The sequence below is a fragment of the Larus michahellis genome, chromosome 9 (genome assembly GCF_964199755.1).
Source record: "Larus michahellis chromosome 9, bLarMic1.1, whole genome shotgun sequence".
NCBI classification, from domain to species: domain Eukaryota; kingdom Metazoa; phylum Chordata; class Aves; order Charadriiformes; family Laridae; genus Larus; species Larus michahellis.
Window position 1 is genome coordinate 20388784 of NC_133904.1, and position 14508 is coordinate 20403291.

At 39.4% G+C, this 14508-nt stretch overlaps 1 protein-coding gene across 1 annotated transcript in view; it reads left to right on the forward strand.

Moving 5' to 3' along the window:
- Window positions 1–14508, forward strand: part of UBE2Q2 (ubiquitin conjugating enzyme E2 Q2) — a 48955-nt gene that overhangs the window by 16352 nt on the left and 18095 nt on the right. The window contains exons 2-5 of the mRNA XM_074601391.1: window positions 1504–1608; window positions 7655–7759; window positions 9387–9443; window positions 11536–11676. Coding sequence (XP_074457492.1) covers window positions 1504–1608; window positions 7655–7759; window positions 9387–9443; window positions 11536–11676 — 408 coding nt within the window. The remainder of the gene's footprint in view (window positions 1–1503; window positions 1609–7654; window positions 7760–9386; window positions 9444–11535; window positions 11677–14508) is intronic.

The following is a 14508-nucleotide window of genomic DNA, read 5'->3' on the forward strand; positions in this document are numbered from 1 at the left end:
CTAAGCTTGCTTGGGAATCACCAAAGACCAGACGGTAACACTGACAGACAGGTGTGATGTCTTCTTTCTGTGAAACTTCTTATTGCCGTCTTGAAAACAGTAAAGCAAAAAATATACACTCAAGAAAGAGTGTAAATATGTACGCATAGTGCACATTTTGGAGTCACCTGTTAAAGAGCAGTAGGAACCTTCATGCTGTAAGTGTTGAAGAATGAAGCGTGATTTGTTGTCTCTGGAATGAGAAACGTGGAATATTTCCTTCTAAACTGCAGTGAGGGAAAGGAATGAGAATTCCCTCATATAATTTTGTAAGACCTGGGGATATGAAGATAATATCTGGGTGATAAAACTGAGGTTCAGCAATTTGTCCTCAGCAACTAAAATTTAATTGAATGGGTGATAAATGGAGGAGAATGCCTTAAATAACTAAAACAAAAAAAAAAAATCCAAACATGTCAATGATATGAAGAGACACTTACGGTTCAGTTGGAGGCTACATGGTTTTCTCCATCCTCACGATGTTACCGAGCCTGTGTTAGGAAAAAATAGGAATTGCTTTTTGAAACATCTAAACAAGAGGCAAAGGACTTCTGGTTTACCTTTCTGTAGCGAGGGTTTTTCAAGCAGCTTTTGAAAGGCTGCCTGCTGTGGCAGCTTAGTGACGGAAAAATCACTTGTCATGGATTGTATGAGGGGTCGTGGGCCACATCTGTTCCATATGTTGTATGTGCCCTAACACTGGCTTGTTCTGGAAAATTGAGTACACTTCTAATCCTGTGAACCCATCTGAGCTCACTGTCACTGGGATGTGTTTTGGCACCTGCCTAACAACTGTAGGACTCTATTGGTGGAAGAAAGTTATTCTGTAAGCTTTCTTAATATAATGTTTGAGAAATCTTTCAACAGTGGAAAGTCCTGTATGAGCCTCGATGGTACAAAGATAAAATTGCAGATTTTTGGCATCATAATCTGCCTGTTAGCTCAAATCTCCTGCCTTGAAAGAGAAGTAGTGTTGCTTCAGTCTGAGGGCCAGTGCTAGAACAGTTTGAATAATCCTCTTTGAGAAGGAAACATGAAGAATGCCAGGCTTTGTTGCTTTCACAGCTTTTATTTGGAAGAATCTGTATTTTTACAAAAAATTGGCATCGATATAGTTTTATTCTTTGACGTGTACGGCTTGTCATTTCTATCTTTTTGGTAATCACCTGTAATGCATTTCTAAATTTGTCCCTCCTGCTCCACTTGCCTCCAGGGTTTTAAACTTTTCAGCACTGTTTCTTATGTATGTTTCATCTGATCAAGATGAAAATAGGATGAAATACTAGAAGAACCAGTTGGCAGGATTTCATTCAACTTCTCTTGCATTGCCTAAAAATGCTGTGTTAAAAGCTTCTATGTTACCTTACTGTATTGTGAAATTTTTGGGGTGAATGAGTTTTAAAAGCATTCTGGGTGTTTTATTTATTTATTTGTTGGGTCTTTTGTGTTGTTTTTTCTTAACAGGAGTCTTACCCCTCTTCATCACCAATATGGTTTGTAGAATCAGATGACCCAAACCTGACTTCAGTCTTAGAGCGTTTAGAAGATATTAAGAAGAGCAATACTCTGGTGAGCAAGTGTTTTGGTTTTTTGGGGTGTTTGTTTAGCTTTGTCACATGAACAAACAATTAAATTAGAATGTGTAACTTTCTTTTTCTGAAGAGTATTTAGAATGCATTTGACTTCTGTCAGAATTAATTAGAAAACTAACAAGCAAGCGAGAGTCTTCATGTGCCTTTCTGTAATTAAAAACAAAGGGGCATTGCAGAAGAACATTAGTGTTTTAATGTATTTTGGTGGATCTCATTACAGGAGACATGCATATCAGTTGTGTATTTTCGTCTTACAACCTAAACTTTAGACTAAACTACATTTGCAAGAATGTTATTTAGTTTTTGTGACTTCTGCCTAGAAAGACATGCATCAGTATAGTGGTAGAAAATATGGCTAAATCAACTTTTTTCTTAAATGCACTTTTCAGAAGGTTATCTAGCTTGAAGGTGGTGTGGCCAGTAGCTTCAGACTAAAGGTTTTAAACAAGATATTTCCTATATTTAACTACCTACAGGTTTGCTTGCAATAGGGTAGAAAGCTTTATTGCAAACGTGCATAGGACTTGCTGTCCTGAATTGCATATGCATGTAGACTGCTTATGTACAATGTAAGAAAACAGCTTCTGATATCAAGATTGTACTTGCCCATGTAAAAGTGATGGGTTGATGTAATAGACACCTGTGGATGGCCCATTGGTTTCTCAGGAATCCACCCCACATCATGTTATGCCAAGATGAAAACAGATGGGAGTGGCTGAAGAGACAAATACTTACACTACAAAAGCTGACTTCTTTGTTTTGCTCAAAAGGCTTGGCTCTGTGAATTTTGGGTCTGTTTTTTCTCCCTACAACTTTCCCCCTTGCAACTCACTTTCTGCAATGCCAGTGAAGGGGAGGAGCTCAGACACAGTCTTCTTGGAGTAGGGTAGGAAGGGATAAAGAACCTGTAGAAATCCAGAGGTTTCTCACTTATCACATTCTCTCCTAAAAACTCACTTAGTTCAATTTAGACTTTCAGAATCTTTCAAACCATTTTTCATTTAATTTATTGTATCTAAAGGATGGTTTGTGCCATGTTGCTCTAAACTCATAAAGTTATTGGAGCAGTTAAATTTTTGAATGGCAAAATACATTGGACTCTTCCAGGAACTGAACTGAGCACAGCAAACATGTGCTAAAAGCACTGCTAGCACATGTGCCCTGATGTAGTGTTCTTTGGTATCACCCTGCCCTTTCTACTTGTTTAACTTTTGACAGGTATCAGCTGTTAGGGAAATTGAAGAACATGCTCTTCAGGCATAAAAGTTTGACAGGGCTAGACATATGGAAGCCTTGTCATTTGACATGGCAAAAGGAAAACTCTTTTACCCATGTTAAAATCATGTACACGTTTCCTGGAAAACCTTCTGTGGGTCTGAAACTGTTACTTTACCTTGGCATCAGCATGGTCCTTTCTGCTATGAAAATTCCTCGAAATGCTAACAATGTTGAAAGGCGGTTAAGAACATGATCAGCACAGGTAGCGTGAGGTTTGGAGGCTTTAGTTGCTTGATTGTTCATATTGAACAAGTTCCGGTCTGCAGATGAAGAGGCTACAGAACTCTCTCTGACCCCTAGTGTCTCCTGAATTCCCTTTCGGATCCTGAAAATCAGCATTGCATTAGGCTGGGTAGGTAGCTAAAATTGACAGCTGCCTTCTAGTGGTTGTGCCATGAGAAAGATAAATCCTACTGCAGTTTTACTGTTCTGTTTAATATAATGGAAGTTATCATTGTAGGTCTAAAGTCTAAAACTTTACTTCATGGGTTATTAAATATACCTATACGTGATTTGGAGGTGTTTTTTTTTTTTTTAAAGGGAATAGTGAAATGGACTTAAGTTCAGGTGGGCAGCTTCAGTTCTCACACTCTCCAAACCTTAAGGGCTTAAACTTTCATGGAAGACTTCAAAAATACAGAATTCCTGGCATAAGTATGTGTACGACTTAGATAAGCTGCTCTTGTCCCTAAGCTCGCTGCTGCTGCATTAAGAATTTAGATTTAGTCCCATACGATGACATTTCAGGACAGAACGTTGGCTTTTGCAAACTACCAATGCAGCAGCACCTAATTATGTATTAGGGAACAAGGAGACAAAATGCAGGAAAAAGCTTTGCTTTACTTTCTGTAACTGCCCAAGGCTGCTGACTGTGCGTGAGGCCAGTTACTGTCACAGGCTACCTGACTGCTAAGTAGTGGCCACGCTACAAATGACAGTTATTTCTTCCCTCTGCTTCCTCTTGTGTCCTTCTTCAGCAGTTTCCTTCAGTGGCAAGCTAAGATTTATTGATTTATTTATTTTCTTATAGGTATAGATCGTGCGTGTGTATGTATATGTATACATATGTTTCTATATGTATAGATACATATAGGAAAATAAGTATGTGTATACTTACACCATACTTCTTCAGTCCAGGTTTCTTGGTAAGCGGAAAACAAGGTGCTTCATAGTGAACCCAGCAGCATATTAATGTCATTAAAGGTTATCCTAAAATAGTTAATGCTTTCATACTGCATTAGAAAGATCTCTTCATGCATAAAAAGGCCTCTTAATGTAGGATAGGCTTTAGAAAAATTGTTCTAAACTGTTTTCAGATTTGTAAGATGTTAACACAGGAAGCAAAAAATACTAAGAGGTGTTTTTGTGTTCTAAAACAGCATTATGGTATCCGTAAGAAGTACCAACTTCTCAACTCCCGAGGCATTAAAAATTATATTATAGATGTATATATTATGTTTTTATATTTTGTTATTATTTCTATATTATAATCAATATCACTAATTCATAATTTTGTCACTGTATTTGGTCTTGAGCATTTGAGCATTACCTATGCAGGCTATTTACATTGCTCCTTTAATACCCTGTGGATTGTGCATTCTCGTTGCTGTTTAGTTTCTGCTTTAGGCAGTTTATATTCCAGGGAAACTATTGGTACACTGAAAGCCAACTTTTCTTCAGTAGCAGCAAAGAGTGTGTGCTAAGCATTCATTTTACGTTAGCCAAGCATGTGAAGTTAGCCTGGAAATGCATTTAAATTATTAATACATGGCAGAAATCTGCTATCCCTTTTGATACAGGCTATTCATGTACCCTTAATAAATAGCAAATCACGCTAGGCCCTGCCTGGAGCAGGGGTTTGGATCAGATGACTTCCAGACGTGCCTTTCAGCCCATGGTGTCCTGTGATTTTTTCATACACATGAGCAGAGCGTAAGGGATAGTGGTGGTGGTGATCCATGGCAGAGGGATCAAGGGTACGAAATTAATTCCTGTGGAGGAAAAACATAGCAATAAGGAAGAAAGGTTGTAGAGATGGGATCAGCTTCTCACGCTGCCACCACCTTTGCAGATGTAGAAACTAACATCAAGTAAAACAGCTTAGCTATAAAAACAAAACTGCAGTTTGGCAGTTGCTCTAAGCTCACCCCAAAGCATAGACTGCTGCCAAGGGAGGGGGTCCCTGCTCTCAGCTGCAAATTCCCGCCTCCCCCTTTATGGTGAAGTTGTTGTTTTTGTGCTGAAGCACATCAGGAATTGATCTGCCTCGAAGCTTGTAAGTTGCTGCATGGTTGTGTGATCTCTGGTGCCAATGTGAACGAGAGGGTGAAAATGTGCTGCTGGAGGCAGGGAGACACCTCTTCAGGCACAGCCACAGTGTAATCTGGTGCAGGTTGTGCCAGCAGCGTGTTGCTTTGGGAGTGCTTGTGTACCTTGCAGAGGTGCTGCGTTCAGAAGGAAGCGAGAGAAGCTTGCAATGTATTATGTCCTGGCCCCAAAGATTCCTTCTGAATTTCAGTTCAGGTGACAGGACTTCTCGAGGAGATGATGGGGAGTGGAGGAAGCAGGGCAGGAAGCAGTTCTTAACTCTCTGCCCAGCCCTTACTGTCTCTTTCTGTAGAGACACATCTAATATTGTGTTAATTTGCTTTTCCAAGCTTTGGACCAGCCAAATGCTGGTGGTGGTGTTCTTCCCTCACCATTTAGATGTTTTGTATGCTTCACAACAGATGTAAACAAGTTAATGGCTTGCCTAGCTCTACATAGCTACGTGAGAAAAACTGCAGTTCCTCAAATTTTATAGTTTGTGCTCCAGCTTTCCATGAGGCAGCGTTGTTTGTGCAGAGAAAAATTTTCTCAACAAAGTGTTTAGCAGTGCAACTTTAAGCATCTTACGCATATTGAGAATAACAGTTCTAAGACCTGTGGCTCTACCTACCAACTAACTGTTTGATTGATTAACCTGCTTTCTGCTTGCTAAAAGACTTCCTGATGTTTCAGACACCCAGGAAGTTTCAAACAGGTGTAGAGTCTTAATACTGATGAAAAATGCGACTGGCAACATACAAGTATGACATCTCATGTATATACTGACAAGAAATGCGTTGCTGATACACCAGTTCTTCTGGTGTCATCTGCTTTATTTTTGAGTTAAGGATGACGTGAATGATGCAGAAACATCACACCACGTTTGCTAGGAGAGAACGTCATAATTCTTGTAATGTGGGCTGGTATGGCAGTTCATGGCATCCGATGAATAAATAACACTCCTATTAAACAGGAACACTGAATTCTGCTGGAGAAGGGAAAAGCATTGAAGCTTTCAAATAGCATAAGGGCAACATTTGCTTATCACTGCTAGTGATTTGGGCTAGGAAATGAGTTCTTAACCGTGGAGAGGCTGAATTTTCACTTGCAGTAGGATGAGGGAAGAGCATCGAAACTGGCCAATAGCAAGGCTTTAGACATGTGGAATATTTTGGAGTGACTAAATTTTTCTTAGATACCTTAATTTATTGTATATTTTAAGAAATACAATACACAAACACCAAATAGCGCTGTAGAGGTATCATTCTTTCAGGATAATACAGTCTCTGGTGTACCTTGGCTGAGGCCACGTTGCCTGAATCTCCCTCCTTTATGGAGCGATCCTTAGAGGGGAGTGGGGGTTGCCGCTCTAAGGGTAACCACTAGTCGTGCTGAAGGATGTGTGTACAGGAGTGTCTGTGTTTTCACACTGCCTTCTACAAGTGACAAGACAAACTTCCTTTGGTATCTGGAAGAAAAGTCCATAAATGGATGTATAATTTTTGCAAGCTTCATCTAGGCTATTAGACTGCAAATAACAAAGTGTTGACCAAGACGTATTCTGCAGTCCTTTCCTTGTTTTTCTGACATAGACCTTGAAAAGTTAGGAAGTGCAGTAGTACAGTCTTTTATGGCTTTGGCCTTAGCTAGGAATCTGAGGCTGCCTAGGGAAAGTTAACAGCTATAGAAATCCACTTGGTGATTTATTAATGGTGATTAAGGAGGAAACTTAATGTTTCTGTGTTTCTGCTGAACTAAATTTATTTTCTGGATAGCATTACAATGGGTGAAAGGTGTTCCGTACTTTGCAGTTAACCGAACACAGTCGGTGTAAGGCTGAAAGCTGGAAACAGAAATGAGTGATAGTAGCAGATTGTGCCTCAACCTGATACCAGATCCGGCAAGCAGAGTGCTTGGGTCCTAGCTCAGGGGCTGACTAGTTTCTACACCTTGTACAGTGCTCATCTTGCTTCTGGTGCCTCACTGGTGTGCCCTAGAAAGGGATTCAGGATGTGGAAAATCAGACTGTTCTCACTGTTTGAAGACATGGTTCTTTAACCTAGGGAACTGGAATGGACCATCTTGTCTCATGGAATATGATCATTTGATTATTCGTAGTGATTTGTGGCTGAGACACCTGTGCCTGGAATTGATGATGCTGCCAGAGCAGATTTTTCTTTGGCTCATGACTTTCTTTGCTTGACACAAGGAGGTGAACAGGAGCCATCTTTAACTTGCCGCGTCCTTGGTTTCCCATTGTGGGGATTTTATTACAATGGCTACAGCAAAAAAGAGGGGGCATAAACTTTATCCCAGTGTGTGCGGATTTAAATGCTGTCCGGTCACTGGAAGTTTAGTACCAACAGTGAAGAAAATTCAAAATATATTGTTCTGTGCTTTGGTTTGAATAGACGTTTCCATGTTTTCTTTTTTCCTAGCTTCTTCAACAGCTGAAGCGATTAATATGCGACCTCTGCAGATTATATAATCTTCCTCAGCATCCAGATGTTGAAATGTTGGATCAGCCATTACCAGCTGGACAGGTAAATTAAAAAAGCTGTGGACACCTCCTTATGGCAACAAAAGAGTTGTTTTTTCAACTCCAAGAAACAAGATGGTGGGAACGACTAAACCATGCGTAAGCCAGAACTGGGATATGAAGCTGTTGCTTTATGGTGTCCTCAATCTGAATTTTGTTTGCAGAATCCATTTAATCACGGTGTGATAATATTACACGATTTCCTTTGGAGTGTCTGTATCATTGAAAGGTGTGTATGTGATACCAGTGCTGTTGGTTTAATTCCCTTCTAAATATTGTTCAAGCCAATCACTGCGTATTCCTAGTGCTTCCCAAATTTACTTTTTTCTGAAATGTAAATGTGATTGAACACTGCTTGCTCTTTTCTTGAAGAGTGTATGTTTTACAGCATGCACTTGGATGAATTACTATTGGTGTTTTCCTTCCTCTTTAATGGCTTGCAGAGACATGGGATATCAAGCCCATATGCTGCTTTGGGTAGGGAGTGTCTGAGGTGCCTCGTTTACTTTTTGTGCACTTGGCAAATTAAGAGTTGTGAAGGGCTGTGAAATGTTCTGGTTAACTAAAATGTTTTGTATTGTGCTGAAAACAGAACTGGTAACTGACAGTAACTGTTGGTTTTTAATAAGATTATGATAGCTTCTTTTGCTTATACATGTTAAGATGACATGATTTCTAAAAGCTCCTGAAGCATAACAGATGGTTTTCCTGTGGTGACAGTACTATAGTAATGACAAATAACTTGCTTAATTTTGGTCATGTGCCAAATTGTAACCCTATAGGTCTTTTTTCTCAGCCACCCACGAGGCAGTGCAACTGTAAGCAATAGGCCTGTAATATTAGGAAGTAGCTGTGTTGAAGAGTCTTGCTTGTGCCCTGAAACTCAAAAACAAGCACATGGAAAGTTTCTTAGCTGGAAACGTCAGATAAGTTGCAAGTTAAATAAGAGAGGCCAGAGATCCACTTAGTCCCCTGCATTGTCTGTAGCAGTGGCACTCCATCTTTGCCAAAGGAAGAGTAAGCAGAGCACAAGCATATCAGAACGCACCTGAGTATTTCTGCAGCTCAGAGACTTCCTGAGAACAAAGTGGTATCCTGAAATGGAACACCATGAAAAATTAACTCAATTATCAAATAATCTAATAACAATGGTTATATGATGATAGTAGTTGTTGCATAGAAGTTCTAGGTAGTGAGACAAAAATCCATTAAGTTTTAGAGGTCTAAAGTTTGGTGTTTTTTCTTTTTAGAGGTGTAGCACGTATATAGATTCTAGTCAGAGCCATGATCTGATTTCACGATTAAGAGATCATGAGTTATAACCCGCTTGACTTGCTTATTGCATTTGTCACTGCCTCAGATTAGGATATCCTTATCTGAATCTTAAGTTTCCACTTTAATGTGAAATTAATTGTGACTTTCTGTTTATCTTTGCTTCATGCAAAAGTCTCTTCACTGCCATACTCCAGGAAAGCATCTTTGTTTATCTTTCACGTTAAACTTCAGTCCATTGCAGACCTTGATAAGTGTAACTTTGTATAAACTGCTTTTTCTTTGATAGTAGACTTCCTGTTTTTGAAAGAAAGGAACATATGCACAATTTGTACAGAAACCTCATTGTTGTATTGCAGAATGGAACAACAGAAGAAGTTACATCAGAGGAGGAGGAAGAAGAAGATATGGGTGAAGTATGTGTATATATGAGATTGTTATCAATTTAGTAGAATTCTGGCATTTTGCTCTGCAGTGTCTGGCTAATTGTTAAGCCAAACTGTAAAATGTAATCTCCCTAGAGTTCAACAGAAAAGATAATTAAAAATTTGGATTTTTACCTCAATGTCAGCTTTCACTTCAACCACCAAAACTAGTGAAATTTTCTTCTTAAACCTAGATCTCAGCTGTGAGGTACTTGGATACAGAGAATTGGACATCTGTTTGTGCTTTAGTCAAACAATACGTAACATTGTGTGCCAAATCAGTAAGTTTGCATTGTTCACTCCTATTTCAAGCAGCATATGATCTGGCTCTGATACAGTTGAAAGTACCTCCCAAATTGAAGCAGACCGGCTAAGAGTAAATTAGTTTTCTGATTTATTAAACAGGTGAGCTAGTTTTTAACTATACTATGTTGAAGGAAATGGAAAGACATCCGAAACAGGCGCGCTACACTTTAAGGGATTTATGTCACTGTCTGGCAACACTCTGCTTTTAATGAGCTTTTTACTGTGTGAGAACCACCCTTCTCAATTACTTCTGCAACATGTTACAATAGCTCCAAGATGCTTGCTTTTAAACCCCTGTGAATAGCCTTATTATAGGAGAACTGTTCTGACTTCTTCAGATTTAGATTTTTAATGAAGGTATGTAGTAAGAATAAGTGACTCATTCTTTGAATAGGTCTTCCTTTAGAAAAGATTTAAATGTTACCCGTGTTCTGGAATTGATTTGAAGCAGCCTCTTTTACACCATATTTAGCCTGATCCAGACCACACTTGTTGGAGCCAGAGTTTCTGTAAAGGTAGTATATATGCTCCCATATCTTGCTGCCACAAGGCTTTTGTTGCTTGCAGACTCGTAAGTAGCTTTTGCCCTCTGTTCGGGTTACTTTAGACAAAAATTTGTCATGTCTCTCATTATAAGCCATAAGATGGCATTGTGTGTGGCATGTATCTTTAACTTGTAATCTAGTGCAATTTCTAAGTTGAAAAGCAGCTTACAGTCCCTAGGGCTATGTCATTCTTTTGAGAAACGTGAGCATTTTAAAGAATACTCAGTCTGAAATCTGTTACAGTTGGAGGACACAGTATTGTCACAGACACGAGATAGGTGCGTTTCTTACTACATAAGACATCTTTGAATTTGCATTTATGGCCAGGTTTTCCTGCCACGCAAACAGATGGTGTGTAAAGAGTAGCCACAGGTGTGGTGGAGTGCTGCATATTGGAGCATATCTGATAGTTGTGTACTCATAGCTTGCTGGTGTGGCTGCTGTAGTGCTTCCTTTTTCACCTCGAGGTATTTACATCCTTCCCCTCTTCTCCACAAATAGCACTTGAATCACCTTACAGGCAGCTGTCGTAAGTTCAGAGTGCTCCTCTGCAACAGGATAACCCCGTCTTGGAATACAGAGTGGAAGATTTTTCAGTGTCTTAGCCTAGAACTCAGAACTGAAATGTTGGCTTGTGTGATCAGAGTACTTGAGCACGTAATTTTGTCTTGTATCCCGATTCTAAAATTGCTGCATCTAATCTTCAGCTGAAATGTTCACCTTGAATAAAGTACATGCAGCTTTCTAATATTTAACTTCCTTGAAGGGTTGCTGTAGCCCTGCCAGATATGTTAATCATTGTTTGCCAGAAGTGTAATACAGCTATTCAAAAAAGAGCCTGCTTTTGGAAACATCTTGGAGACACGTAAACTTTGTGTACTTTAAGATTCTCAAGCCCTGTTCAAAATGCCTTAACTTCCTGTTTTGTACCTACTTTAATGGGCTAATTCACTACAATCACCTTCTCGCAAAGGTTTTATTGTGCCTCTTTCTGTGACCAGAAACACATTGTGAATTTGGGTCTCGTTTGTATTGTGAAGGCTCCCTAGACTTCCAGTGAATACTGTTGGCTGAGAGGGTGAAATTAGAGCAAAATAGAAATGGCATCCAGCAATTGCTAATACATAGTGCTGTGCAGTATGTGGCTGTATTCCTAAATGCCCTCGGAGAGGGTTTCATTGAAGGAAGAACATAGTTATGTTACTTACAGGGAATTTTTCTCTCTCCTGTAGGACATTGAAGATCTGGATCACTATGATATGAAGGAGGAGGAACCAGTTGATGGGAAGAAATCTGAGGATGAAGGCATCGAAAAAGAAAACCTTGCAATCTTAGAAAAAATCAGAAAAAATCAAAGGCAAGATCACTTAAATGTGAGTTAATGATTTATGTTTTTTCTTTGCAATACTTCTGGCTTTAAAATAGAAATTGTTTTCAGCAAATAAAACCTGTTGCTACGCACCTAGACATAAATTAACCTGTAGCTGATTTCCAGCGTGTATAGGACAAATGTCTGCAGTTATGGGACCTAAATAGCTCTTTTTGGAGAAGTTTGAATGGGCCAGGTAAGATTCGAAGGTCACTTGCTGAAGGGACTCATCTTTCATCAGAATCTTTGGCACAGGAGATTACTTGTCAAACCACATCCTGCAGAGGCACCAAAACTACTTCAAAGCACTCTCATTCGGCCTGGCATAATGCTAGCATAATTTATTTTGTCCAACTGGGTTGGGGTATTCTTGGTGTTTTGGTTGAAGAAGCATCTTGTAACTTTTCATTGGAATCAACTCTTACATGTACATCCAGGTTTCACACTTGTTAATGACATTTAACTGCTTGTCTGATTTCCAGACGTATCTATTTGGTTGTCCCTCTGTCTCTTGCTTGATGTCTTCGTTACAAGCAGTAGTCCTCACAGAATCAGCAGAAAGCATCTGGCTTTTAAGCATGATTTTTGCTGCTGAGCCCTTATTAAAATAACAAATAAAGCCATATATAAAACTGACTGCGTTAAAAGTCATGGGTGACTCAACATACTTAGTAAAACCAGGAATTTGTGCTTTAAATCCATTTTATGCATGAGTTTGTTTTTCAGTAATATCTATGCTGCTTGGAAATTACTGAGGGGTGTGTTTTTTTGCCAGACATAAAGCAAGGGGCCTTCAGCAGCTCTGCAGCTTTATTATCACAGCTTTCTGAGTGATCCTGCCAGCAGGCAGTTGTAAAAAACTGTTCTCCAGAGGCTTAGAAATGTTTTGTCACAAGTGCCAGGTTCCAGAGAAGCTTCTACTTCTCAAAGGCGCATGTAGGAGGGGATGATGATGTCATACAACTGTAATTTTCCAAAGAAATCAAAACTTTGTTTCACAGAGGCTTAAAATGCGTAATGCGTGAAATTCAATACTTTTCTTCGTGACCAATTTCAACCAAAGGTAAAGGTTCTAAAATTTTCATAAGTCACCTGTACAGAAAGAAGGTGCTTAAATTGGTGCCCTCTATTGTGTGAGCTTGTGAGTTTTTATACGCTGTTTGGCAAGTCAGCAGCCATGTAGATCATGTCCAGGCACAAGATGTGCTATTTCTCATTAAGCTAATAGTTGCGGATGTCAGCAGTAGTTAGATACAGGGGAGGGACCTGTAAGTATTTATGTAGGGAATAAGATTTACCGTCAGTATGTAGGGAACACCTGGATTTTTGCCTGAAGAACCAGCTTTCTTCGGATTCTTATACTTGATGATTTTTCCAGTAAATATTTTCTAAAAAGCCTAAATTGCACTTAAAAATTTTATTAGATTCAAGAAAATTGTGTTGTAAGCTTCTCTTGATTGGTAGCAAGAACTGTATACTTTCAAAGTGCTCGGCACTAGCCAAGCCAATCCACTTTTAATATTGGGTGCGCTCCTGATAGATCTAGTTGTTATAAGAATTTAGGGAGAAGGGTCCTTTAGTTAGCAGAATCTTGACTATTTCTTGTAATGAATTGCTGGCCCTAAATAACTTTAGTTTAGAAAAAAACTTTTTCCTCTCGGTTGCCGACACTTTAACACGGAAACGTTTCAGTTTATAGCCATCTGCTTTGCAAAGGAAATAAAATAGTAATACTTCTATTGGAGTTCTTCAAATACAAGTCTTCTGCTCTTGTCCCAGAGCTGTTCTAATATGACTTGAGTGCAAACCTGTCAAAAATACCTTAGATTTACATTCTCCTGCAATAGGCAGCATGAGATAACTGGCTAGAGGAGACTGCTCTTTGATTTGTGTATGGATTCAATGGGTACCTATCAGGTTGTCTGAAGGAAAGTGTACGGTAGTGATCACCCCTTAACAAAAACAAACAAAAAACCCAAAACAAAACAGAAACCAGAACCCACAAACAAACAAAAAACCAAACCCCAAAAGCTGATCAGCATTTCAGTGTTTAAAACCAGGTAAACATAAAGTGCCAAACTGTTTTTGCTGTATAGTCAAGTCTGCTTTAGGATTTGACTAAGCATAAACACAATGGTCACTTACTGGTTTTGTTTAAACTTAAATGTTTGTTCAGAGTTTGAGAAGATGCCTATTGCGATCCTGCGTATTCTGTATTTATAACTCAGAGCTCTAACGGTAAGGACTCCTTAAATAAAATAAATCCTCTCGCAGCCTGAAGGGCATGGTCTGCTTTACCATCATCTAAAAATTTGGTAGAACTGAAAAAAGGCTTTCGTAGTGTCAGCATTCTTCCTTGGTGTGGAAAGCCTCTTGAAACTGCCGATTTTCTTTTGCTGTCTGTTCTTTCTCATTTGGCAAATATTGCCTTTCCTCTTGCTTTTTCCCTCCACATCTAGCGGAGCTGAAACGAACGCTGCTCTGTGTGTGTGTGACACCAGCAGATCCAGTTTACATAACGGCTGTTTCTCATGCCAAGGCACTCGCGCGGGTGCTGGTGCATAAACAAGGTCAGCTGAGTACAGGGGACAGGGTATTCAACTGCTGCTGAGGAACCGTGGCGTTTTTGTGGGTCACCAGAAATAGCTGCACTGCTTAAATAATTTCTCAAAGGACTTGTGAGGGTTTACTCTTAAGTGCTTGAGAACTGAAAGCTATAGCTGCGCTACTGACCTAGGAAAGAGGTAACCTAGTAGCACTTAAATGCCCCTTTATGCTGCCAAACATGGGACTTCTAATAGAACATGTTTAACATGCTCTAAGGTAGCAGAAGTTT